This window comes from Echeneis naucrates, chromosome 22, assembly GCF_900963305.1.
Source record: "Echeneis naucrates chromosome 22, fEcheNa1.1, whole genome shotgun sequence".
NCBI classification, from domain to species: Eukaryota; Metazoa; Chordata; class Actinopteri; order Carangiformes; family Echeneidae; genus Echeneis; species Echeneis naucrates.
The window spans coordinates 6,811,660-6,839,365 of NC_042532.1; the positions used below are offsets into that span (position 1 = coordinate 6,811,660).

The 27,706-nt window shown below is 40.0% G+C and overlaps 3 protein-coding genes across 4 annotated transcripts; all 3 read left to right on the top strand.

Moving 5' to 3' along the window:
• The first annotated feature begins 7,628 nt into the window (after positions 1–7,628).
• cd93 (CD93 molecule) lies at positions 7,629–10,736 on the top strand. The gene has a single exon (XM_029494630.1). It carries the CDS (start codon positions 7,735–7,737, stop codon positions 9,541–9,543), a length of 1,809 nt encoding a protein of 602 aa, XP_029350490.1. The 5' UTR covers positions 7,629–7,734; the 3' UTR covers positions 9,544–10,736.
• A 142-nt stretch (positions 10,737–10,878) lies between these two features.
• LOC115036438 (thrombomodulin-like) lies at positions 10,879–12,525 on the top strand. Its single transcript, XM_029494631.1, has one exon. It carries the CDS (start codon positions 10,905–10,907, stop codon positions 12,072–12,074), a length of 1,170 nt encoding a protein of 389 aa, XP_029350491.1. The 5' UTR covers positions 10,879–10,904; the 3' UTR covers positions 12,075–12,525.
• A 2,237-nt stretch (positions 12,526–14,762) lies between these two features.
• gnmt (glycine N-methyltransferase) lies at positions 14,763–24,757 on the top strand. 2 transcript variants are annotated; one of them, XM_029494288.1, is made up of 6 exons: positions 14,763–15,125; positions 17,769–17,896; positions 18,937–19,050; positions 19,792–19,877; positions 21,344–21,465; positions 22,759–24,757. In XM_029494288.1, the coding sequence occupies exons 1-6, from the start codon at positions 14,917–14,919 to the stop codon at positions 22,928–22,930; spliced, it is 831 nt and encodes a 276-aa protein (XP_029350148.1). In that variant the 5' UTR covers positions 14,763–14,916; the 3' UTR covers positions 22,931–24,757. The 2 variants fall into 2 exon arrangements, with proteins under 2 accessions (XP_029350148.1, XP_029350147.1); XM_029494287.1 differs by having other exon boundaries at positions 14,767–15,125; positions 19,735–19,877.
• The last annotated feature ends 2,949 nt before the right edge of the window (positions 24,758–27,706 follow it).

Genomic DNA, 27,706 nt, shown 5'->3' on the forward strand with positions numbered 1-27,706 from the left:
ATTAGCTAACTTGTGTCTACCGCAGGTACAGAGAGATATTTGTGTTTTGTTTTGTTTTTTGTTTTTTTTTGTTTTGTTTTTTTTTGTTTTATGTAATGGTTTCAAGGCAGACCAGGGTCACTTGTGCGGTTAGGGGCTATAATAATAATTGCTATAAATGCAAAGTTTACCTGGGGGGGGGGGTGTTTTGAACATCGGCTGCGTACGAGAGCTGAATGTGGATGTAAGGCGCGATATGATCTGCACCCTCTGCCGAAAGACAATAAATCCCTTTGCCTGTGGTTCATCCATGAGGACGCAAAGTAAAAATGGCAATCTACATTTAGGCAAAAACGTCCTGTCCACTTGTTTTTTTTATCTTCTCATTTTCAAGTGTCGATTGAATTTTTATTTCTTGCATGACTGCAGGAACAACCGGCCGTTTTGATCGTGCCAGCTGATGTAGTAAGGACCCCGGCAGAGTGGAAGTCAGGTTTGCTTTGACTGGGCAGTACATCAGCTTTGTACTGGAACTGGTACTGCCAGTCAGTACTGCCAGCGTCTGAGGATTTGGGACCAGCCTCCCATCTTGTTTTTTTAAGGTTTCTTTATAGTGTACCCATGACACAGTTGATCAGCATTAGCTTGCACCGTTAGCCCTGGTAAGGGAAACCGGCTGACTGGCAGTGCCGCACAAAAACACGGAAGTTTGTCACTATTTACTTCCGTGTTTGAAAATAAGGTGGCCTCCAGTGCTCACTGGACAGGTTCGCAGCCAGTTGTGAAGCGGCTGGGATGAGGATCAGCACCTCTAAATCAGAGGCCATGGTTCTTAGCAGGAAACCGGTGGACTGCGTACTATGGGTAGGAAATGAGTCCTTACCCCAAGTGAAGGAGTTCAAGTATCTCAGGGTCTTGTTCACGAGTGAGGGTAAAATGGAGCATGAGATTGGTTAAAGTCAGAGCACACCTGTTGTGACGAAGAGGGAGCTGAGCAAGAAGGCAAAGCTCTCTATCTACCGGTCAGTCTTTGCTCCTACCCTCACCTATGGTCATGAGCGATGGGTCATGACTGAAAGAACGAGATCGCGGGTACGAGTGGCCAAAATGGGTTTTCTCAGGAGGGTGGCCTTGGACATAGGGTGAAAAGTTTGGCCATCAGGGAGGGACTTGGAGTAGAGCGGCTGTTCCTTCGCGTGGAAAGGAGCCAGTGGAGGTGGTTCAGGCATCTGATATGGATGCCACCGGGACGCCTCCCAAGGGAGGTGTTCCTGGGATGTCCAGCTGGGAGGAGGTCATGGGGAAGGCCAAGGACCAGGTGGGGATATTATATCTCCATGCTGGTCTGGGAGCATCTTGGGATCCCCCAGTCTGAGCTGGCCGATGTGGCCGGGGAAGGGGAAGTTTGGGGTCCTCTGCTGGAGCTGCTGCCTCTGCGACCCAGTCCTGGATAAGCGGATGAAGATGAAGAAGAATGAATCTACGGATGGATGCTGGATCTTTTCTTGTTGACCCTAACCCTAACCCTATACACCCTCTCCCCTTATTTCCACTTACCATCTCTGTTTGTATCTTGGCTTGTGCCTTTGACATATGCAGATGGATGAACTGATGCCACCTTCAACTAAAAACACAAATACCCAGTGTTGATTTCTTTATGCAACACAATTTTTTTGTTGTGCTTAATGTCCTTGTGAAGTGTCTTTGCATGTATCTTGTGCTTTGGAACCACTGATCTGCAGTTGTTGCTGTGTGTATGAGTAGCAGAGAAAACATATGTGATGCGTAAAGCAGTTTCCTGATGGTGTTAAACTGTCTTTAAAACAGGAAAACAAAAATGGTGCACCTGGCAAAACCAGTCTTAAACCAGTCTGATTTTATGGTCCTTAACCTTTCATGGATGATATACAGCAATGTTCAGTTCACGTGCCACTGGAGAGATAATATTTCTGCAAAGCAAAAGGGTAGGTTTGTGTGCATTCACTTATTTTTGCATCATGAGAAACGTGTGAATTGATACATAACATTCACAATCACTATCAGACAAGTTATATTAGATTTCATTTCACCTCCTAATGCAAATTTTCAGCTGTAAATCTTCATCACATGTTTGACGTCTGTGACAGTATAAGCATGGCCTTCGACCAATCCATTTGGTAGCGCGGTGTTGGCAGAGGTGTCCTGAAAGCCGAAAATATTTATCAACACACTTATCTTACTTGAAGTATACCGATCTGGGGATAAAGATATGAATCTTTTACACAGTCTCGACCAGCAGGAACAAGATCAGTCTATCATCCTTTAATTTTAATGACGCCTGTTTCTTTACTTATTTCTTTGTGCAGCAATTAATGTCATTAGCTCTCAAAAATGAGGGTTTTTTTTTTTTTTTTTACTTATTTGGGCATACTGACTCAAAAGTAGCAGGCAATGTCTCTTCAGTTGAGAAAGGTAGTCCTGTTAAAACTTGTTAAAAGCTGAAGTTCGGTTTATTGTTGTGCATAAGCCACAGGCTATGTGCACATAAAAAACATTAAAAAGCAGTAGCGTCGGGTGTGTGCAGAGTGTTAGCTCTTATCCTCTCGTGTGTGCCACAGCCTTTCAGTGAACTAGATCTATCAGCTCTGTATATCAGACCCCAACAGTGAAGTCCATCAGAGGCTCTGCAGGAGTTCCAGTACTCATGTTGGCATAAGAACAACAAACCCTGACATAAGGAGATATGTTATTGTTTCAAATAACAGAGACTAGTCTGACGAAGTCCACCCACCTTCCAAACCTCCTGAACTGCAGTGTTAAAAAAAAGGGGGATTGTGAAAAATGTGACCAATTTACTTTCAAGTGAATGAAGAACATGAAGCTGCGTCCTTCGTGGTTGAAACTCTGTGTCAGTACGTTGTCACGACTCACGTTGTTTTAGCTATGACCTAAAGCAGTGGAGTGAAGACTACCTAGTTGCTACAGAGCAACAGCAGTTGCCACAAACATACAGAAGGAGTTAAGCTGTGAATGCTGATTTATTGCTCTTACCTCGCTGAGTTTGAGAGAGAAGCTCTGTAGCTCAGTAAGGAGGTTAGGTGGATTTGATAAGAGAGGAGCGGCCTGTAAATCCCTCAAGCTGCCTGGTTATCCCAGCAATTTACATTCTAGCAAGCCCCACCTGTGGTCACCTGCAGTGTGATCTTACGCAGCAATGAGCTACGAGAGAGAGAGAGAAACAATTTCACTTTCAGTGTTAATAGCCAAATGAGCCTCACGTGTGGCATTTGGCCTGCTTTGTTCATTATGCGGACATTGATTGGTTGTCATTGAGAAAATAAAGCTGTTCAAAATAACAGTAAACTGCACTGGGTGGAGATGGCTCGTCTGTAAAAGATGAACTGTGTGACACGTCCAACCAGTGTTTACAAAGGGTTTGGCACTGTAATTAAAAAATAATAATCATTATTGTTGTTATGGTAATAATAATAATAATAATATGCAAGTATCACGCAGGTACAATTATTACAAAACACGTGTGCTGATGAAGAGCAGGAAGAAAGCTCGCATTGCACCAGTTTTCAAGTCTCTGCATTGGCTTCCTGTGTGTTTCAGAATTGTCTTTAAAGTTCTTTCACCTTCACCTGAACAACTAAGGGTTATGTCGCTTTTCATAAATCAATTATTTAGTTTAGTTTTTTACCTCTGGTGTTTCCTCACTCAAAATTATTTTTCCTCAGTTTCTTCAACAGTTCCTCTTTTTAGTTTAGTGCGTCATTTTATTTGAAAGTTTTAGTTTCTGGTGTGTGTGTGTGTGTGTGTGTGTGTGTGTGTGTGATCAATTGATTAAAAATAGTGGACAGATAACAAACTGGTGCTGATCTTCCTGCAGCCCTTGGAGCTGTTTTTGCTGAAAACTTGACTTATTAAATACACAGTAGCTATTTGTTCTTGTTGGTACAGGCATGTTGCACACTTGATATTGTGAGGTATCATCTGTACTTCTCTTATCTATATTTTTATACTGTTTAGATAGCTCTGATATGATGACAAAGAAAATAAGTAAGATTGGAGTCTCCCCTTTTATATCAGTTGAACGTATGCAAGGACTTAGAAGTGGATCTCTGAGTGTTAGGAGATGGGCCTGATATACAGCAATGACAGAGTTATGCACAGAAAAACGCCTTAAGCATTGGGAGAAGCGACAGGTCTCGGTGGAGGCGTGCAGGTTTTTGATGACAGAGTGGCTGTTCTGCAAACAACAACAGCTTTTCATAACACTACATCACATGACATGAAAGGTCAAACATGGCATGAAAAAAGTGTCATGCGCAACCGTGTTTCTTCTGGTTTTGCTTTTCTTCTCTGGTTCTAAATGGATTTTCAGGAGTGGGTGTTGGTTACTGGGCCACTTTCAAGTTGATATTTTGACTTTGTTTTTCTCTTTTCTTTTTTCTTTTTTTGGGGGGTGAAATGTCTTGAAGGCAAATTTGTGGCCTGTCTCTGTAATAGCGTGCAGGAAGTCGTGGCTGTAATTAATAACTGAGGCGGAAATAACAATTGAGGTATTTACTGGTATGTGCTTATGAAAAATGTCTAAAGCTTGGCTTCACAATCCTCCTTAGTTTAGCGGTGATATTAATTTAAAGCCGGATTAAACACAGCAATGATTGAATGTTGAAAAATCTTCATCCTCATCTTTGCTCATGCAATGATTTAAACATTACTGCAGGCGATTTATATTCTGCAATACTACTATTTCCCAGCAGTTTCTTACTCAGTACTTAACGGCAGTAATTAATTAAAAATGAAAAGAATGAAATCGCAGTAGCTGCTGTAATGTCATCAAAGCATCTTACTCTGACACCACCTGCTAGACAGCTATTGCATTTATTTATCGCAACTACTAAAAGGTGATAACATTAAAAATAAAAGGAATTAGCTGATAACAAACTCAGTTTTTAATATCTAATTACCACTCCAGCAAGAGACATTCCCATTTCACGAGTGTCAACAATTAGCACAAGGCCATAAATCATGAAGCAAATAAGTTTTGATTTATTTTAATTATCATAATTAACAGTTGAAGGTCTGTTGAAGAGACTAAACAAATAATTTGTTTCAGGTGTTTGGATGAAAATATACATTAGTATTAATGAATATAAGAAATCAGGCGTTGTTGGGTTGGGAAGAAATATAACTCAGATGACCTTGTGTGTGTGTGCGTGTGTTCCTACTGCTTATTGTTGATATTAAAGTCAGGGTATATCCTGCCTTTAAACAAATACAGGAAATGTTTTCCACATAATATACTCCACAGTAACGCATTCAACCTACCTCCATACATGTTTGTGCAAGATTTTCTTTAAAAACCCCGCCCGGCACATTCAGTGAATACCCCACTCAGTGTTATCGTCACGGTGCATGATTCTTCTCATTCATTGTTCTCTGATTTGTACACGCAGGTGCAAATGCCAAAGGAAAGCTACAAGAACAAAAGCATATAGTGATTAATAACTGCACGATCTGTATGTGTGTTTTTTTGCCACACTGCGATATTGAAATTGGCAACCTCTGGGACAAAGAAAGGACATTTCAAAATAATAATGTTGACATCAAAAATGCAGATTTATTCATAGTGTTTTTTTGTTTGTTGGTTGAGGTCATCACAACGGGCACACGTTTTTTTGTTTGGTTTTTTGAGAAAGGGGTTGGAAGATTTGACAAGCTCACACATGCCGTTGGGGCTGTGTCATCGCATTAAATAACAACTGAAAGCAACTGTGTTGGCACTAAATGTGTTTAAGCTTTAAGACATGTTTGTGCTGAAGTCTGGGCAGGTTTGAAAATCAGCCGGCAGATTAATGTTTTTGCCACACATGAAGCGTGATCGGTGCAGAAAGCTGCACCCCTTGAACCAGGCTGAGTTGAAAAATGCATAATGACAATTATTGACAATAAAGGTTAAGCCATAACATGATAACTGATAACTAATGTTACGATAAATATATTTAAAAAAAAAAGCATACATATATTTAGAAATGTATAACACTTTCTTTTTCCAGTGTGTGTTTGAATTTAAAATTGATTTAGGCCAATGCAAAGCTGTTTTTTATGGAGAGATCCAAAGCTCGATAACATTAGCGGACCTTGTTACTACACAGCTATTGGACAGTCACTGTATGTGGGAGGGGTTTAGGGAAGGTTGTTTTGCTGTTGTATTTTATTGCCACATATAATAATCACATGTATACAGTACGTATATGTATCATAAGTTTGTCTTCTTTCTAGCATCTAGCTTGTTGATTATTCTATGTTATGTGTGAGCTCCAATGGGTGGAGTATTTTGGTTTTTTTCCCTTTCCTGTGATTGTAACTTGGGCACTTCCTGTGTTTAAACAAATACAGGAAATGATTATGTGCCTATTTAGGTCCTGAGTAGTCACTGCCCTCCAACTGTGTCCAAATCCATTTTTCAATAGGAACATCAACTGATTGTCCATAAATTATTCTCCTGCTCATCGTGGCTATTTGAATTCAGTGTTGTTTTCTGACACATAGACAAAAGACACATAATCTGAAACATTACAACAGATATGTGCAAAAATTCCAAGCAATGGCTGCAGTAATGTACAGCCAGTATTCAGTGACCATGCTTTCAAAAAGCCCGACTAAATTGATTAAAAGTGACTAAAGGTTTTGTGTTTTGAGAAATGCATTTTTCTCAAACCACAGTTTTACTATCTGTCATAATTTATTCACTCTAGATACACTCATAACTCATCTTTCACTGTAACAGAGTGAGACACATCTACACCCACATGTATTTGTACATGACGTAATTAACAATTTATGACACTGGAATAGACTTATTAATACTATAAATCCATCAGTCAGACTTACGTAGCACTTTTCAGGCAAACACAAAGCAGACAGCAATTACTGTCTGTTATAAAAGCAAAAACCAAATGAAAATAAAACAGAATGATCAGAAATGAGGGAACACTGAAGACAGGAAAAAGACCTAAATGATCAAACAAAACAGATAACATACAAAAAGAGATAACATTCAAGTGATTAAAAATTAATGGTGGTGTGTTGAAAGGAAAACAATTGAGAGAATAAAAATAGAATAAAGGACATGCCAAAGAAGCCAGACTGAGGAGCAGGGCTTCAGATCATGCACTGATACCTCACTGTGGACTGTTGTTCAGACTTTGGGTAGAATTAAGGGACTATTAGCAGATCAGAGTGTCCAAAAAGGTTCTGACAAACTGGCAGAAGTGGGCTTTATGAGACAACAAAAAGAGCAGTAGCATAGTATTATCATACTCAGTGCTGCAGTTAATAAAAGCACGATGTGGCATCTCTGCATGGATTGATGAGAGCCGTGGTTTAGTTTAATGCTGAGTTCCCTCTGAGATCATAGGTTTATTCCCTGCTTCAGTTGTGCCCCCATGCCCGCTCTTGGTAAGTGCTGATTTGTCTCCAGGGCTCTGACCTCTGCAAGTTTTGTGCATTGTAAGGCTCCACAATTAAGGGAGTCAGCTTAAATGCCGAATGCTTACAGTGGCCGGAGACATCTGGAGAACCAGTCAAAACACAGCGGGGCCTGCCATTGTTAGCTCTTTTAAAACGGAACCGGCCCCGGAGGGTCAAAAGAAAGAGCCTGTAGCTGCTGTTAAACATGATTTCCGTCTTTAGTTTGCGACCCAAACAGGATACAGGAACATTACTGTTAGTTGCAGACCCACACCACTTGTTTTTCGACTCCGAATGGACAACTACATATTGGTCCTTTTTTACCTGAAAACTCTTACGGACCCCCTGGGTGTAAATTTTTTTTCTATCTCTAGAGCAACTATGTTGTGGATTTTTCTACTCCAGCTGGTCAAAAGCAGCAGTGGTAGACCGACAGCTGATCACGAGGTTCTCTGCACATCTAATGCCTGCTACACCCTGCATATGGACAAGGTGAACTTTGTGAAGGCCTTTCAGAACTGTGACGACAATGGAGGTTATCTGATGACAATTAGAGACAGAGAAGAAGAGGATGTGCTACGCTCACTGCTCTCACGGACCCAACAACATCAGGATCGGCAATTTAAATTTTGGATTGGATTAAAACTCACCAAAAGCGATTGTGTAGTTAATTACAAGACTCTCCGGGGCTTTAAGTGGCTATCTGGTGAAGAGGAATCCCACTACTCCAACTGGGGAAAAGAGCCCCTACATACCTGCACAATGAACAGATGTGTTAGGGTCCATTCCACTCTCACAGGTCAGAATGAACTGAAATGGACAACTGGATCTTGTAACCGCTCCAATTATTATGCATGTAAGTTTTACTTTCAGGGAATGTGCAAACCTTTGGTTCTTCTAGGGCCTGGAGAAATAACCTACACGCCACCCTTCCTTAAAAAACCACAAAGAGGACACATGAAATCATTTCCAATCGGAACATATGCTCATATCTCATGTAACGACCAACTAAGCGAGCTGGACTACTCTGTGTGCATGCATGTTGACGGTATCTATCGCTGGACGATCCCTGGTCCATTTTGCAAAACAACAAAGCAAATTTGCTCAATCAACAATGGCGGATGCGAACATAAGTGTCATCAGGACCAAGATGAAGTTCAGTGCTTATGCAAAGAAGGTTATGACCTGGGCGAGGATGGACTCTCTTGCAGGATAAAAAACTTGTGTGATGTCGACACCTGTGAGCATCAGTGCGTAATGGGAGAGTCGGGGTATTCCTGCAACTGTCACCACGGGTTCGAACTGGACAAAAACCAGCACAACTGCTCGGACATTGATGAGTGTGAAACACAAGCCTGTGAGGATCATTTATGCCGAAATACACATGGTAGTTACACCTGTGTGTGTAAAAATGGCTTTGAGTTCAGCCATGGTAGATGCAGAGATGTGGACGAGTGTGCTCAAGGAAGATGTGAGCACAACTGTGTGAACAACGTCGGATCCTTCTCCTGTAGCTGCAATGAAGGCTTCACTTTATCCCAAAATGGCCACTCATGCGTCGACATAAACGAATGCAGCAATAATAACAATCCCTGCGATTTCACATGCAAAAATACTGTCGGCAGCTTCATGTGCACCTGCCCGCAGGGCTTCCATCTGGACACAGATGGATCAACTTGCGCGATAGACGTGACAGAAACGTCACCTCCTATATCAGATGATCCAGCTGCAGCTGAGGAAACACAAGAGAACTTCACTGAGTCCTTGACCGGAACGACAGTGGAGCTTCAGCACCAGTCCCCTCACACTTACCCACCACTTCCAGACCTGGTGAATGTCACACAAAGCGGTGAATGGAGCAATACATCCTCGGTCCTCGGGTTTGCCAAAGCCAATTCCAAGGTGATAATCTGCGTCCTCGGCTCAGTCATCCCTCTGCTCGTGCTGATCGCAGTGACCTTGGCTATTGCGGTGTTTCGATGCAGTCAATCCAAAAAAGAAGCCAAGAAAAACACTTCCACAGACGGCTACTGTTGGGTGTCTTCTGGTCTGGATCCACGTTTGGAGAAACTGTACGAGTCCATCTTGACTGATGATCTATGACCGAACAGTTAAGGAGAAGATTACATATGGACGGTTGTGTTTATTTATCTAATTTATATTTTTTATTTTGACCTCTGTAGGTGAGGCTATGTGCTGTTATTAAATCATTACATATCAAATAAAATCACTTTGTTATACGTTAGACATTGATATGGGCTTGACGTGGTTCACACATAAAAACACATAGTGCTTGTACAAAGTAGAGAAATGTTGGAATAGAAAGGTGTTGTTAAGTCTTGTTACAAAGGGGACAGAGGGCTTCGTATGAGGGAGAGGTGTGTAGGGATCAGATTGTATGGTCTGAGTGGTGCCTGTTATTTTACTGTTATATTAAATATCAACATATGTATTAGATGGACTGGAGCAGCTACTCAGACTTTGAGGGAGTAAGGAAAGGATGTACCACAAAAAGTGAGCATTTATGTAGATGAATGTTAAAATCAAACTTCGTTTGTAATTTACTTTTGCCTTAACTAGCCACATGTTCTGCTATTTTCCCAAAAGATATGCATGAGTAATATATACACTGCTGCTCACTAACCCTGTGATCAAGGAAGAATTATGACTAAAAGTACCAACTGAAAAATTCAAAAGCATAAGCAAAACATCACTTATTTTAAATTTCAAAAGTGCGTTTTAGGAGGAATTCAGCCTGTCATTGTTACATTGTTACACAGCTGGCTCATTATCAGTGATGCATTAACAAGTAAGTGGTAATTGATTGATGTAGCTGGTTGTAAAGTAGCAAATTTGAAAATTTATTTCAGACTGTATTCTGCAGAGTAGTTTAGCTTACGACAATGCATCATATTTTATCAATTAGTGTGTCTGGGAAAAGTAATCAGTAATAATAATAGTATAATGGCATTGAATAAATGCATAAAAGTAAGTACGAGTACAATATTTGCATTTGAAATGTTGTAAAGAATAATGTTGTGTGAAATGGAAATACTAAATTACAAAAACACATACTTGTATTTGAATGCCGCACTTAGGGGAATGTAATTAGTTAATTCCCATCACTGTCACTGATATGCACTTGTACATAAATGAACACTGTTAGTTGCTGAAGAGAGTTAACACGTGATCATACTAAATATTGTGTTAAGATGAATACATGTAAACCAGAATATCATGACAAAGTCATGCATTATATCATGCTTGAAAATGTAATAAAAAGTTTTTTCTGAAACCAAGATGTGTTTTTCTTCTCATATTTCTGTCGCCTCTTCACTGCCCCTGGAAAAAAACAACAGGAGTCTCACTTGAGTCCATTTCCTTCCTGGTTTTACTCTGTTCTTGCCCTGGGGGGCGTTGCTTCCTGAGACCACTGCCACTGTTTCTGAATCGTCCATACATAAATGGCAACATTCCTAGATGGTCTACTGCATGACACCATGTACTGCTTGAAAGCGAATATGGCAATGATCATTTTGAGGTCAGTTACTTTTTTCATTTGCATCAGGACCGGATTTGGCGTGAAGCAGGATGACATCTGTAAACCCATTTGTTCTGGGAATGAATGCATAACTGTTCACCAGGATAGAGTGGATTTTGAAACAGCCGAGGAAGCTTGCCGGGTCAGGAATGGTGAACTAGTGACTATTCGGCCTCAGGCAGATAAGAGGATCCTCGGAAGGCTGAGTCAAGAATTGTCTGGCAACTTCTGGATTGGACTGCGTTTGCCAGCTGGCACATGTAGCAACCTTTCAGCTCCACTCAGAGGGTATGAGTGGAATTCTGGTAGCAAACACGGGAGCTTTATTCCATCCCTCACCACCTGGAGAGAAAGCTTCCAAGTTTGCTCCCCTCACTGTGTGTCACTTTCTGATGACCAGAAGTGGACAGAGAGACCGTGCTCTGACAGGACTGATGGCTATCTCTGCAGAACAAAGCATAAAGATGCGTGCAAGACAGAAGAATTATCACATTCTGATGTGTTCCTAAGCCAGCAAGGATGCTCAGATGCTCCTTGTGAGCATTTATGCACAGCTGTAAATGGAGGTTATAAATGCTCTTGTTTCGAGGGATATATCATTGACAGCGATAACCCCACAATGTGCAAAGTGCACTGTGAAAAACAGTCTTGCCCCTTGGTATGTGAAGGAGTCGGTGAAGGAGGTCCGTGCAAATGTGCAGATGGCTTCATAGACAACGTAGGAGAGTGCATAGACATCAATGAATGTGAGATGGATCAATGTCAACAAAAGTGTGAGAACACTTTTGGAAGTTTCATGTGCTCCTGCGATAAAGGATTTGTCCTTAAAGACCAAGTCAAATGTGTCAAAGCACGGAGCAGTGAGAGTTTTGTCATGACGACACCTATCGTGACAAGCCTTGCCAGTGTGGCTTCTATCAATTATACTCAGAAGGCATCTTCTGTATCCCCAGGGAGTTTTCTGGGGCTATGGGTTTTTGCTGCTGTGGCCGTCGTAGTGTCTATATGTGCGCTAAGGTTTTATGTTGTTAAGCGTCAAAAGCACAATCAACAGTCTACTGCAGTCGTTGCTGCGGCCAATACTGAGTGTTAACACAATGTCATGTTCTGTTGGGTAGTGTGTGAAGATTGGATTTCTGATTGTCGCTATGCAAGCTGACGAAAAATGTTTAATCTTGATTAATATTAAAAACATTTGGGCTATTGTGAATAAATGCAATGGTTCTCTAATTTTGCTTGACACATGAAAATTGATAAAAAAAAAAAATAATCTATTTAGTGTGTTAATTGTTCTTACTTAATGACCTTAGCTTCAATTTCATGTATATGCTGCTGTAAAGCAATTGTAAGGTAATGTACCTGATGTGAGTGCCAGTTCTCTGATTTTCTATATGTTCTTTTGAATCCAGACTTTTTTTTTGCATCCCTATGTGTCCAATTGAGATGATGTGAAACCTGAGTTCATTCATGTCAACATTGTGCTCATAATTTCTCTTGCTCTTTTACCGCCATCTGGTGTTATATTGGATAAACTACAGTAACAATTGCAGTTGCCCTATTTGTCATTTGTAATAAATAGGTTGCAATGCTGATAAACGCAGATATAAAGTTAATGTATTCATTTGTTGCTGTCACTGTCACTGTTGAATGTGGAAGCTGTATAAAACTGACATTAAATGAAAAATAAGTCCTTATGGGAGAATTGGAATTACTGACAAAAACTGTAGATTAATTTTACTATTTAATGTACTTATCCACACTGAAAATAGTGCATTTAAAGTAGGATATGTTTGCTAGTGTAATAGCATTAGACTTAAAGTCTTATTAAACAAAATAACACTTTAAACTTCAAATAATAGGTACAGACTATACTTGAAATATGTGCACATCAAATGAAAATGTTTGATTTATATTGGCTAATATACCATGATAAACCAAGTACTGCTTTAAGCTGCTGCAAAGCAGATAGTCCCCACTGTGCCAGAAACAAAGAGGTCAACACAGATATGCTGCTTTTTAATATAGGCGCTAGGAGCTAATAGGGGCTAACTTGATGACAATCACATTAGCAAAGTAATCGACAGTATATCAGCAGGAGGGGAAACCTAGAACAACACTCCATGCTGCCCTTATCTGACACAGTGATTAGACCTACATAGGTGTATTTGCCTCTCTCTCCCAGAGAATATACACTCCAGATAGTGTTGTTGAGCAGTAAACGCTGTGAATCAGCGAGCACCACAGAAACATGCCAGTGAAGGTCAAAGGTGATCCATACATTCTAACCTATGAATGAGCCTGAGAAACTGGAACAAAACAGCTTGATAGTGTAATGCTCAAACTAAACCAATTAATACAGGCGTGATAAAATAAAGTCCCAATACAGTAAACATAATTGTGTTACATCTGTGCTCCAGCATATGGACTTTGGCATGGAACAGTGGCTGAGAGGTTGATGTAACTCAGACTTAATATTGAGATCCTCAGACTTGTTAGTTCGGGTCAGAAGGTCAAGAGTGGCTCTGTGTGCCACTGAAAAACATCAGCTAATAATCATTCACATATAGCTAAACCTTAATTAAAACAACACCAACAGTAATAAAACACAATCATGGTGCAGCAGAGAAGTGATTGTAGTCTGCTAATGAAATGCACAATGCGTTCGACTGCAGTCAGGTGCTGATGCCAAAAGAAGTGATTCATTTATTGTTTATTTACAACCTTACAGTTGATAAAAATGTTATGTAATGATACAAATGAAGTATTTTTAGTTTTTGTTTTTTATTATTATTATTATTTTAGTGCCTTGCGTTTCCAGTCTGCAGTTATTATTGGAGGAACTTGTTGTGGACTTTGTGTGTGTGCCGTTGTGTAAACTTATGGCAAATTGGCAGTGTGGTGTTGATAAAACTGGGTAATACAAACCCATCCTGGCTGAACCCGGCTGCAGCTGACAGAAGCTCACCGGTGCCAAAATCTATATGAACCTCAGCCAATCACAACAGGAGGAGTGACAAGAAAAAAATCTGAAAAAAAAAAGAGACGAGACATTTGACCTCATTTGTGTTGCTGTGTGGTTTGAGACTCTCCTTCCATGGCGCTCATATTAGCTCTTGGCTTTCCACAACTCAGTCTACTCCATGCATATATTCAGTGCATTTCGCTGTTAATTGAATAATCACACATCCACGAAACATTAAATGAGCACTATGCATGTACTGCTGTTCAAATCACAAAAACATACAAAAACATAACATTAAAATTATTGTCACCGTTTTATAAACTTATCGTAGACTTTGCTTCATCACAAAGCTACAAGTGAGATGATAAATGATGAATTATTTCAGTTGAACATCACTGACACTATATTTTTTTGGTTGTAATTTTTTATTTATTCTCTAATTTTTCATAAATCAATTTCTAATTCTTCATTTAAATTATATGTTCACTCCTGCACCAAAAACCTAAGATAAATTACTTGGCAATAAAGAATTTGTGAGTCTGATTCTGACTGAGACTGGACAGACTGAGACGGGGGGGGGTGTCTCTGACCTCAAACATACACTGAACTGAACCAAAACCATGACCGAAAAACACTACCTGCCTCACATACGCTGTTTTACATCGCTCACTATCACCTGGCAGAGAGGGGTAATTAGTCCAGGGGGCCAAATTTAAGGTAAGAAAAAACAAATCTATAGAAATTCGACGTCTGGTTACGTAAAGACGAATTCGGCCCCGCCCCCTGCCACCGCCTCCTCCAATCACGAAGTAGGCGTCAGTCCACCGCACGGTGTCATTGGGTCAAAGTTTCTCTGTCATTATTTCAGCCGTATAAATAATAACAATCGGATTTTGCGGGGCCGGTAAGTGTCGGGGGTTCCTCCCGGACGACGGAGGCTTCCTGTCAGCCTGAAGGGGAACGCAGCGGCATCATGTCGGTCGACAGCGTGTTCAGGACCCGCTCTCTCGGAGTGGCCGCCGAGGGTCTGCCCGACCAGTACGCCGACGGCCAAGCGGCCAAAGTGTGGCAGCTGTATATCGGAGACACGAAGAGCCGGACGCAGGAGTACAAAAGCTGGGTGGTGTCCCTGCTGAGGGAGCAAGGAGTCCGGAAGGTGCTGGATGTCGCCTGCGGAACCGGGTAAATAAATGTCAGGCCGGCTCAGCCGTTCTCCTCCGCAGGGTTAAGCGAACGCCTCACCGAATTCCATTTACAGTTACGTCCCTTTAAAACATAACCCGCTGCAGCAGCAGACAGCACACGTCCGGACAGAGCCGCCGTGGTCCCTCTGAATGGCCACCGTCCGCTCTTTCATTCGGCTTTGGCCCCTTACTTTCGGGTGCACATGTATGTGGTGAATGGAGAATGTGATGCAACCAGGTTTAGAAGTTGCATAGCATGCACAGGCTAACGTGTGCGTGTATAAACCTCCAAAACGAAACGCCCTCTCGTTTTGAAACAAGTCTGCAAATTTTATATGGCTGCTATGCTTACCGTTCAGGTTTGTAAAATGGTGTGAACAGGCTTAAAATAGGTACAAGAAACTTTTGGATTAAAAAAAAAAAAAAATCCAGAGTTGAAATGTCTCAATATTTAATTTGGCCAAACAGAAGTTGTGATAATTCATTGAATTTATTTTAAAGTGTGGAAAAAGTGTGGTGAGTTTGGAATCTGCAGGTAAAGAGTGGCCTCTCTTCTGTTTTTGACTGGAATTCCAGACAGTTGTCCGCGTTCACCTCTGAACAAAATCTGGATTAAGGCAGAGAACAGTGAAAGAAAGTGCAGAGTTGCACAAGCCTCTGTACCACTCCGTGACCCCAGCACCAGCCTGCCGCTGGTTTTTCATGTTAAATCGAAAAGAAAGCTGAACCATTTTTTATTTATTTATTTTTTTTTAAATCGCACCCCTGTTTATCCACATTGTTAGCGTTGATCTTGTGTTGTTGACAGAATGTGCAGGACTCAGTGGATGATGAGCCGGTGCTGGGTTGCTCCAGTGAGTTTTGACTAGTTCCCCTGTAGTCTGTTTGCTTCCACAGATAATGTAGCTGGGAACTGGGACAGCAACAAGGCCAACAACTGATGGCAGACGAGAAGACCTGAATACTAAGCCACTCAAATAACCACCTCACTCCATCTTTTTATCCAGGAGAAATGCTGCAGAAGAGACCATGTTATCATTTCGCACAAGGTTTTACACAAACAAAGTATTGACCCCTTAGCTAATTATTATTCATTCATTCATACATTCATTCAGTCATCTTCTACCAGTTATCCATTTCTGGGTCACGGGGGTGCTGGAGCCAATCCCAGCTTGCGTTAGGTGAGGGCGGGGTACACCCTGGACAGGTCACCAGTCCATCACAGGGCCAACACACAGAGACAGACAGAGACCAACAACCACTCACACTCACACTCAGACCTACAGACAGTTTAGAGTCACCAGTTAACCCAAACATGTTGTTTGGACGGTGGGAGGAAACCGGAGTACTGGAGGAAACCCACATAGGCACAGGGGGAACATGCACACTACACAGAATCCATGTCCTACTTGTTTTGGGGCATCAGCGCTAACCACTATTCCACAGTCCTAATTACTATCAACCTCTAATTACCATATTCAAAACCTTCAATCGTAGATACTGCAAACATTGTAAAGCTTCTTATCTCACAGAGCAGAGGGGCCTCGGATGTGTACATCCAGGATGAGGAAAATGAGCTCCTTGACTTTGACCCCATTCCCTATTTCACGAGCAGGACCATCTGGGGCGACGTAAACACGAACATTGTGGACTGAGGTTGCAAACTGCCCTGCTATTTTTGGCTTTCAAAGTGTACATGTGACTCTCCACTTTTTCTGTCACTCCAGTTGGTGGCGACCTATGCAAGATAGGAGGAACCAAGACTGTGATTTGCAGTATCATCTATGTTTAATCACCATGACTTGCAGACTTCTAGGCCTGAATCATAGATGTTTTTTTTGTGTGTGTGTGTGTGTGTCTTTTGTTTTTGTGTTTTGTTTTTTTTTGCCTGTTTGTTTTGCATCAAGATTTATGACGCACAACTGCAAATGAAAGAGAATTGGTAAAAGCCACTCCCTGAAACTTAAGCACAAGGTTTAAACGGACCATATGTGAGTTAATGTTCATACGCTGTCAGAAGTTGTATATTATCCAGCTGATGTTAAAAATTGTAGTGCACTACAAATTTTAAAGGCCACTGTCCTGTTTTTGGTTTTTTTTTTTAAACTTTAACAGTTTTATTTTATTGTATTTTGGCTGGGAATCATGCATTCTGTCCACCAGCTATAGCAGTAATACCTGTTTAAACAATGAAGGGCACAGTCTGTAACACTGTAACACATCTCTCGTCACTAATCAAACAAAAAGTGTGTAATTAAAAATTAAACTGCCGGAAATAGCTGAATGTGTTCTTATCCAGATCTGGATTAACCAGTTTGACGTGGAAGATTTAAGACTTAAAAAAAAAAAAAAAAAAAGCTCACTTATTGAAAGGCACCACATGACCATACTTTTCACCTGAATGTAAAAAAACACTGATACTTAATCAACGATGAAATCACTTTTTGGTAAAGTCATCTTTTCAGTAGAACATATTCAGTGAAATCAGCAGATTGATTGATAAATGGTAAAAATGCCATAATACTCGTCCCACTTTCAGGTAGCACAAACAAGTGATTGTGCAATCATCTAAACTTTCTGATGTTACATTTTTGAGCTACGTAAGAGTTTTCACAGACCATTTATACTTTTTACTTCATAGAGTTGATTCCATTATGTTGGTGGAGGAGGGCTTTAACATGATGAGCGTGGACGCCAGCGACAAAATGCTAAAGTATGCTCTAAAGGCCAGATGGGAGAGAAGAAAAGAGCCGGCCTTCGACCAGTGGGGTATGACATTTTTCATTTTGTTGCTATGGAAGTTTCATATTTTAATGTTCAAATAATTTTAAGTTACACAGTCTGTTGTCCTAAAAATGTATGATCCTGCTCAAACCTAACCATGAACAGTGAGGTTAAAAAAGTATGTACAACGTGGCAAACCCATTAAATCAGTTGTGCATTCATCATAAAACAAGCGTGGCTTTACTGACCTAACTAGCTGAACTAACATGCAGCAGAAACAGAAAAAAAAGTAGCTTCGCTTCTGATCAGCACTGACCTGAACACAACAACCAGATGAAGCACAGTCCTGTTAAACCAGAAACACATCAGCTCCAATGCGCTCTGGGATGTCAGAGTGAGCTGGGGCCTTCATATAAGTTTAGAAAGACAAATCTACTGAGCTCAGTATCTGACAGTGTTACAGACCAACAGTGCGAGGATGAAAGACAAAACAGGTCGGTTTTATCAGTTTCCCAACAGCTAAGAGCACTGACTCTGTGTGTGTCTGCTAAAAGACAGGACAACTCGATCTGCTTGACCTGCGTTTAAAAAAAAACAAAACAAAACAAAAAACTATTTAAACTTGCTAATTTTAGTCTAACAGGCAGATTTTAGAAAAGTGGTGAGCTGGGCATCAAAATGCCTCACTAACCCACTCATTGAATTAAAACATTCCCCCATTGTTGGAAAGCTGCAATGCCAACTTCAAGCTCCAGAGGAAGCTGCTCTCGAAGTGATGAGGACAGACCAGACGCTACACCATCTCACGTCTAGTGTCACAAAGTGATATTACCAGACAGGAAGGACCTCTCTGGTTAGCATGCTAATTTCCATAGATAGCGGAATCTAACCTAATATTATAGGTTAGAGTATCAATATGGCTATGCTGATTTCAGCATTTAAAACAGATTTTTTGGCCAAAGCATTGCAGCTTTAAGTGGATAAACTTGAGCTTGACATTTTACATCTAGTGTAGTCTCAAATTCCTGCAGCTGTCCTCAGGTGACATCTTAATTTTTGCCCTTTCCTTTCTTTCCTATCTGCAGTTATTGAAGAGGCCAACTGGCTGACATTAGCAGAGGATATTCAGAAACCAGAGGACGGCTTTGATGCTGTTATCTGCCTCGGCAACTCATTTGCCCATTTACCAGACTTTAAAGGTAGGTACTGTGAGGGATAAAGTCACGTGACTGTCTTCTGTCTTTTGTTTTCTTTTTCTTTTTCTTTTTTTTTAGTGTTCACCCTCTGTCATCTTGTTTTTGAAATTGGTTGGTAAGATGCATATCTATTTGATTATTGATTTAATGGTATTTTCATTTTGATGGCAAACAGATGTGTCAGCAAAATGTGAACCTTTTTAATTGCTTGTTTGATCCCACCCACATCTGCACCATATGGTGCACCATGCCCCCCATTCACATCTGGGATTCAATGCAGGCTATCTCAACCCAAGCAGGATTTGTCCTTGAACTGATGTTGATGTTATTTTCAGGCTTGACTTCAAGTTTTGTTAGGCATTTTTGCCACAAAATAAAATAATAGAAAGTACTCAGAGAAAATGTGTTGTCATCCAGTTCAAATCGGACAATCCCACACGACTAAGTGTCCTTTTTCAAGTATTATTTGATTTTGTTTGGATGGCTACGTTGGACTTGAATTTGCAGTTATGACTGAGCCTTTGTGTTCACAACTACCAAACTTTGCAACAAAACACTTGTTTATGCTTAGAAAATCTCACTATGCACTCCACAATGACGCACAAAAACAACACCCTAACAAATGGGATGTATGACCTTTCTGCTGATTTGTAATTGATCATGTGATCAATGTTGTATTGCTCCAAGGGGACCAGAGTGACCAAAAGTTAGCCCTTCAAAACATTGCCAGTATGGTCAGACCAGGTGGGATCTTCATCATTGACCACCGTAACTATGACTACATCCTGGAGACTGGGCGGGCACCACAGGGCAAGAACATCTACTACAAGGTACTATAGCCAAGCTCATACCAAACATATTGGTTATCATATCCACTGATATTGTCATCCACAGTAAGCTGAGATTTGTATTTTACTCATAGCTAATGCATCATTTTATAACCCATGGATTTCGTTCTTTCCCTCTATCCATGTTCCTCATGAATCATGTGTAACACTGAAGGTGGTAACCAGTATAATACAAGCTAACTGTTCATGATCTCACCAAGTTGTTGCTTTATGTATTTAGATTTTTTTTTTTGGATGTTGATTTGAACTGTTAGCTGCCCACTTAGCATGATGTGTGATAATCATCAACATAGCCCTGCTTTAAATCACTTAATTACTTGTGTGGCTTAAAATAAATACATAAATGATAATAAAAAGATACTCTTTGCGATCAAAGAGTGCGTTCTGGTATCTTTACCAGCATACGCTCTGGTGCAGTGTTGCAAAAAACATGTTTTTTTTTTCTATTATTATTTTGTCTTTTATATTTTTCTGTCTTTGTCCTTATTTATGATTTTATAGATATTCTAATACTAGGATACTGATTAAATTGCGTGGTTATGTTTTGGAATCATTCTTGGACAAAAGTGAAACACTTGCAGCCTTGAGAGACACAATCCAAAGGAATCAAAGACCGGGCACGTAAAAGCTTCTTTCTAATCTACACTTTCTAGACATTACACCCTTCATTTCTTTGTTTCGAGGATTTGGACAGATAGCATTGTTTATGAATGGTTTACTTAGACCATCCCTAGCAGCAGCTGAGTTTAAGACCTAAATCTTTTGTCAGAGCCTGCTGGATATTGTGAGATTTTCAATGAAATTGGCTCGGGTGAAACATAAGGAAATGTGCATGAAATTGTTGGGTTTTAAAACTATTTTTGCAAGTAGGGGAAAAAAGCGGATCATGTCAGGTCTACTGAGATAGAAAGGATCTTTGAGAAGATAGAAAAATGAGAAAAATGTCACCATATGCTGCCAAAAATAATGTGTTGCATTTATATTGCTGGTATGTATAGAACATCATGCCATAACCAGCTTGTCCTGTAATTTAAAATCCGGCCTTTTGGCAAAAGCTCATATAAATGAAAAAGACAAAGGCAGAACAGCAGGTGCCAACTGCAACGAGCCATATTTGACTTACATTATTTTCTTCATAACAAGAACCATATTCTTTAATCCAGCCGGAGGAGGAACTATCCAGCTGGAAGGCCTAGATATAAATACTAAGTCAACAGTTGTGTGCTAGAGCAAAATCCACTTCTGATACCCCTGTAATCCCAGAGTCTGCTCTCGTGGTCCAGTTCTCTACTCCATAACAACATGAGCAACTTCTTGATGTTGTTGAGTCACCTCTAATCAGGCTTCAGTCCTTATCACCTTCTCAGTCACATTTGAGAATGTGATAGGTTGTTGGCAGCACTCTGCTGACAATGTGCCATCTAAACACGGGCTGTGTTGTGTTGCAGAGCGATCTAACTCAGGATATCTCCACCTCGGTGCTGTGGGTCAACAATAAACCTCATATGATCACTCTGGACTACACTATCCAAGTGTCCCAGGCCACCACCCAGAATCTTCCCGAAGTCAGGTAGGTCAGGTCCCTCTGTTTTTTTAATTTTTTTTTTTTTTTTTTTTTTTTTTTTTTTTGGGGGGGGGGTTTATCTCCATGGTGGCTACTTATTATTTTCACTATCCATCAATCTGCCAGTCAGTTAATGAATCAACATTATTCACCATTCACATTATCACCTCAGTTCCTTTGACAAAAACAAATGTTTATGCCACTCTGATTGAGTTCTTTAGTGATGAACGACTAATAACTTTGAACCATGAATACAGTCACCTCAAGTTAAAAGCTAATAAGCGCTCTAAAGCTGCAAATGAGCTACATCACTCATATGGTTTCAGTGCCAACAGTTTACAACTTACAGATCGATTTAGCTTCTGTTGTTTACAGCAGAGGGAGTATAAACACAATGAGGCTGTAAAAGAGTCCTGGTGAGGATGTCGGCCTTTGAATTCAGTGTGATGCCGATTCATGTCCCTGATGATTTCTGCATTTAGCTTCTCTCATTTAACTACTTGTGAGCAGCCAGCCTCTGAAAATTCAAAACTTGAAGAAAATATACAACTGATATTTCTTGTCATAGAATAAAATGTGAAAAGTTAACAGAAAGTTAAGAGAAAGAAATTAAGCAGATCTCATTGCAGAGAAATACAAAGCTCGTAGGTGACTGTATTTGATCCAGGGCTTTACAAACACAACTGAGATGACTTGACGTACACTCTAAGTTGATGTCAGTACAGCATTTAGCAGAAGATGAGCACTGACCTAGTAGACCTTATTTCAAACCTGTAAGGCAAACTATTGACAGAGTAATAACACATGATTATATCTTTTTCACATCTCCAAATGCTGCTTTGGTTCTTAAGATCAGAGATAATATTCATGACACTGACGCATCTCTCTTATTACTATTACACATATGTCATCTTGGGGTCAAACCGCATTTAATCATTCGCAGTATTTGACAAACATTTTTCGTTAATGTCATATTTTGCACATCAGAAAATGACAGCTCCTCAGCATGCATATCACAGGGATGTTATAGGGTTGGTATAAAAGGACACGATAATAATGACAGTGTTGTGCCACCCTCCGCACGATGGGTAGAGTTTTTATTGGAACACATTTGAAAATGATTTTGTCAGTGTTGGTTGGCGTGTCCCTGCAAAAACTCAGAGTGATGATGATATCTGCACTCCCGTGGAGTCAAGCTTGATGGGCCCCACTCCCAGACATATTAGACACAGTAAGAAATACTTTTATTGACAGGCTGCAGCCATAATAACGTGTGTGTGCGCGCTCTGTCTTTCCTAGTAAATTCCGCCTGTCCTACTACCCTCACCGTCTGGAGAGCTTCAAAGGTTTGCTGTATGAAGCCTTCCACGGCAAGCTGGAGCACAGCGTTTATGGAGATTTTAAGACATACATCCCCGGTCAGAGCCAGGCTCCCTGCTACTTCATCCATGTCTGTAAAAAGAAAGCCTAACAGCCCATAAAACCAGCGCACAACACACGCACACACAGTGCAAGGAACGAGCGGCCCTCTCTGCCCTCTTGAAGTACCAACATGCTCTTGTGCTGAAATTTGAGTGAAATATTTGAATATGTTTGGGAAAAAAAAAATCTATTTAGAGTTGTTTAAAATATGTAGTTTTTAGAGAGTATAACCTCATGCCCCTGACACACTGCGACTGCATCATTACTTTATAAATGAATGGCTGGCCTTTTTCTGAAGAAAGTCAGTGGTCGTTGTGGCCTGGAAAGTTGTATATTTTCATTTGTCCAATGACTATGGTGTCAAGCAACAGAGCCTCCTTGCTTCAGTAAAGCAGTTGTTTGATTTTGATCTCGGTGTTCTCATAGCATAAGCTGATGTGGCTAGTTCAAACTAGGTCAAAAATATATTCAAAATGTATTGGACCACTGTTTTGTCCATATCTGGTCATTTTCCTGTGTGCTGCTTTTGTGTTTTTCACGTCGTCTCCTCAATTCCTGCAGAGTACATCTTTGATATCAACATGGTGCTGGACATTAGTGATTTTTCTCATGATGGAATACTTGCTCTTAAGGTGCCAGTAATGTGCTGAGTACTAAGATATATTCTTAGACAGCTGTATTTTTTAAGTTTACCACAAGGGTCCTAAAAACACAGATAAGGCATTTGTGTTCTGTGAATAAGGTAGTCATTATTTTCAACGTGTTTCCAAACTGCTACAGAACAGTAAGCTGATTTCATTTTATCCTACTGAATTTATCTAACTTTGAGCAAATATTTGACAGGCACAGCGTAGTGGCAGTTTGAATATTTCAAGTGAATAGCTTAACGTTTGATATCTTTCGGTTCATTTGCACAATGTGTAATCACTGACGTCAGGGCTAGTGAGGCCTATGAATCACATTTCACCTGAATAGGAAGTGCTTACCCATCAATCGGTCCGATTAAGAAACCTTCAACCTGAAGTGTCCTTGAGCTCCTGAATTTCTACCACCTCCACATCTCAGTGACCTCTGACCTCTCAATTCAACAAAACTAAGAAATTCCACTAAAGTTTGCTCTTGAAAGCCTCGAGTCAGGACTTTCAAAGCGTCAAAATAAATAACCTTTATTGCTGCAATTTAGGCAGTTTCACAGACCCCTTACTTACGTGTGATACTATTAAGTGTACTTTAGGCCAAAACAGCCTTTATATTTGCTGATGAATACCTCCAGCAAACCCCCATAAACAGTTTCATCTGTTTTAGCTGAAAATCCTTTTGACCCAAAAAGCTAACAAGATTGTCTTACTAATAAAACTGGGTTTATCAAACTGGTTTAAAATAAAACAAGTAAAATCAGTAAGTAAAGTAAAGTCATGGTCCTTTTTAAAATGTGTTATCAACCAAAGAATGTTTTAAAAAATTTGTTTGTTTGTTTGTTTCTTCTTTTTAAAGCTGGCAATTTTTAGTTCCAAGTTTCGAATGTAATTCACTTCATGTTTCCGTGTTTCACAGATGCATTATGCATTGTACCCACATACTTACTTTGACTGATACAGTATTACCCCATTTTGCTTTGATACCAAATTGATTGATCTTTTTATCATGATGGAATGAGAAATCCACCACAGAGAAGTCAAATATTGCCACTGGCCCTGCTTTTGCAGAGACAAGGCAGCATGGTGCACTCAAATATTGTGCCAGTGCGTCTTGTAAAACAAAGTGTACGCTATGTTTCAGCCTGTGCTGTATCTGAGATGAACAGGACATTCAGAATGCAGTGTGGATGGTGAATGTTTGAGTGGTTATGTGAAAAGAAACAGCTATTTCAATGGTCTTATTGTGTTAGCATTTCTTTTAAGAAAAACGTGTTAAGATTTTATAAAGAGTATTCCTTATTGGATTGTTGGAATTCTTTTGCATGACATAAAAATATTGAAATAAGTTCCCTTGTTTTGTTCTCTTTTGGTGTAAAGTGTCTTTGTTTGGATTGAGGGAGAGATACTTTCATGAAATCAAATATTTTTCTTTTTCCTGCAAAGAAAAAGACTATAAAATCTGTGATATCTGTATCAGCAGCAGGTACAGTAGGCCACTGGTGAGTTAGCATGTTCTCTCCATGTCTCCTCCAAAGACATCATGTTTGGGTTAACTGGTGATTCTAAATTGTCCGAGTGTGAGTGGTTGTTGGTCTCTGTCTGTCTCTGTGCGTTGGCTCTGTGATGGACTGTTGACCCCGCCCTCACTGATCAACCGAAGGTGTCGGGGCCAAAAGGAAATCCTCTGGTCAATTTACAGCAGAAGGTTTTGAAGGTGAGTTTCTTTGGTTTGTTTGTTTGTTTTTTTTTTGTTTTGTTTTTTTTATGTTATTGTGTATTCAGCATAGCGTTGCTTTGAGCATTAAAGACATTATCTTTAATCATGTCCTGTCGTATTTCTTTTGAGATTATGTCAGTATGATTTGTACCATCAGCAGCTTGTTCAGTGCTGCTAACACTCAGCCAGTACTACTTAACAGAGCTTTAAAAAAAAAAAAAAAAAAAAAAAAAACCTTTTCCAAAGCTTTTAGAAAACACATCCGTAAATGTTGTTTCTTAAGCCTTGAATATGTTGAATTAAGTTAGAGACAACAGTGAAGGAAAAGTTAGTGACTAATTTGAAGGTAACTGATGTTTTTTTTTTTTTGTTTTGTTTTTTTTTTCCTGCCCAAATTAGGAGCTGTCACCCCCTTCACAGTAAAAGCATCAGTTATGGTGCCTTGGCGTGCATCATACAGATCAGACACAGGAGGGCGATATTACTTCACATGTACCTATTCCTATACCACAGATGAAAGAGGGAGCAGTCCTCATTAGTAAACTGCTGCTTTCTCCATTTCTGCATGATGAATTTCATCACTGCAGCAGTCTAATTCTTTAATTTAAAAAAAATAAACAAACATTGAAGTCTATGCAAATGTCTTGTTGGATTTTAATGACACTAATTGGTCTAGTCTCAAAAAAGTTTATTACAATTTCTGAGCACTTAGTAACTCAGACCTTTTCCACATTTTTGCTTTGTCTCATTCACTTCTTGATGGAAGATTACAGCCTGTGAGCAATGTTACTTTTTGGTCACTGGAGCAACACAAACAGAACATTAACAAGTTCTTAGATCCACAGGCGTTCTCATGTCATTACATTTTGCTGCTGAGTGACATTTCCTGTTTCGTCCGTCTGACCTCTGCACAACAGCTCGCTCGCCATTATCCACCATGTCTCCCCTTGGACTAGACCGTCTGTAGCTCATCTCGTCTCATGTCTCCGAGGTATACTATCAGACTGTGGTAGACGGCCGTGCAAGGAGCTTGATACACAAACCAGATGTGAGAGCCAGTTGCCAGATGTGGCTGCTCCGCTTTGCTTTGCTCTACTTAGGGGAGTCAAAGTGGTCAACCATGACTGGCTTCACTGGGAAGGATCACTTTCAGAGCACGTCATTGGCCAAATCAAACAAAAACAGGGAAAACTGAGAGAGACACATTGGCTAGAAAGAAGGGGATGAGTAATTATGATGAATAATGATTATGCTCAAGGGCCGTTAAAGGAAGGGGGAAGAAGAGCTGGAATTAACTATTTATAGTTGAACGTGCTTGTTAAAAAATGTATTTAGTTTGTATTTGAAGAGGAAACAACCTTTCCTAGGATTTTTTTCTTTTTTTTTTTTTTTTGGATCAAGTGCCATTAATGTGAGAGTATCTCCAGATAAACTCCAGTCAGAAACCTGTTTGTTAAGGCATGTAAGCACTGTTATGTATTCACTCAGCTACTCAATATTTTGTCATTCCAAAGGAAAAAAAAAAAAAAGTTCTTGACAGAAAGTGAAGCAACTGCAGTTTGTTTGGAGTTAATCTTCTGTAACCAGACTTGCATAGTGTAAAGCTCACAGATGTCTGAAGGAATTCAGGCATATTTTTGGTTAGAGGAGCACAATGGCTTGTTGTAACAGCTCAGAGCCATGAAAGTAAACTATGGAAAATATGTTTTTACCTAGACAACAAAGCAATGGGCACAAATTCTAGTAGCGACTATTGTCAAGCATATCGGCAATGAAAGTTCTCATTCAGCATTTTGAACACTAGCTGGACTTTGAGAGTTTTTTTTTTTTTCTTTTTTCTTTTTTCTTTTTCTGTAAACATCAAGACAATTCCATGTTCTCTATCACAGAGAAAGAGCCCAACAGAAATAATTTCAATTTTGTGATCCATTTTTATATTTTTTTCTCAGTCTTGTTTGAACTCTCCTCTCTTTCACCCTTCCATGAGAAAAAACACGTTATGTTTACATACATTTTTAAAGCTGTGCTACTCTATTTTTAGATCAAAGTGGATCAACCGACCAAATGTAGGCTAAAGAAGCTGCTTGTATTGACAAACCCACAGAGAACTATCAGTCCATGCTGCTGTTCCAAACGGCCCCGCTGAGCCTCATAGTGTTATTAAGCTTATTGTTTTGGTTTTTATGGCCCTCAAACTTTTCAGCTCAACAAATAGCAGCCAACAAAAAAGTCAGATGGAGCTGGAGAGCAAAGGGGCGATTATAGGTTGCTTTTTAGCAGCAAAATAGCTAGATATTTTTATTGGAATTGGTGGAGACCAAGGCATAGGTGAAAACAGACAAATGTTGGCATTATACAGCATGTTTCAAATTATTATGCAAATTAGATTGAAGTGTCATAAACTTATTTTTAATAATGTTTTTCAATTAAAGTAATGGATGGTGTTGTGTCTCGGGGCACTCTGGATCTC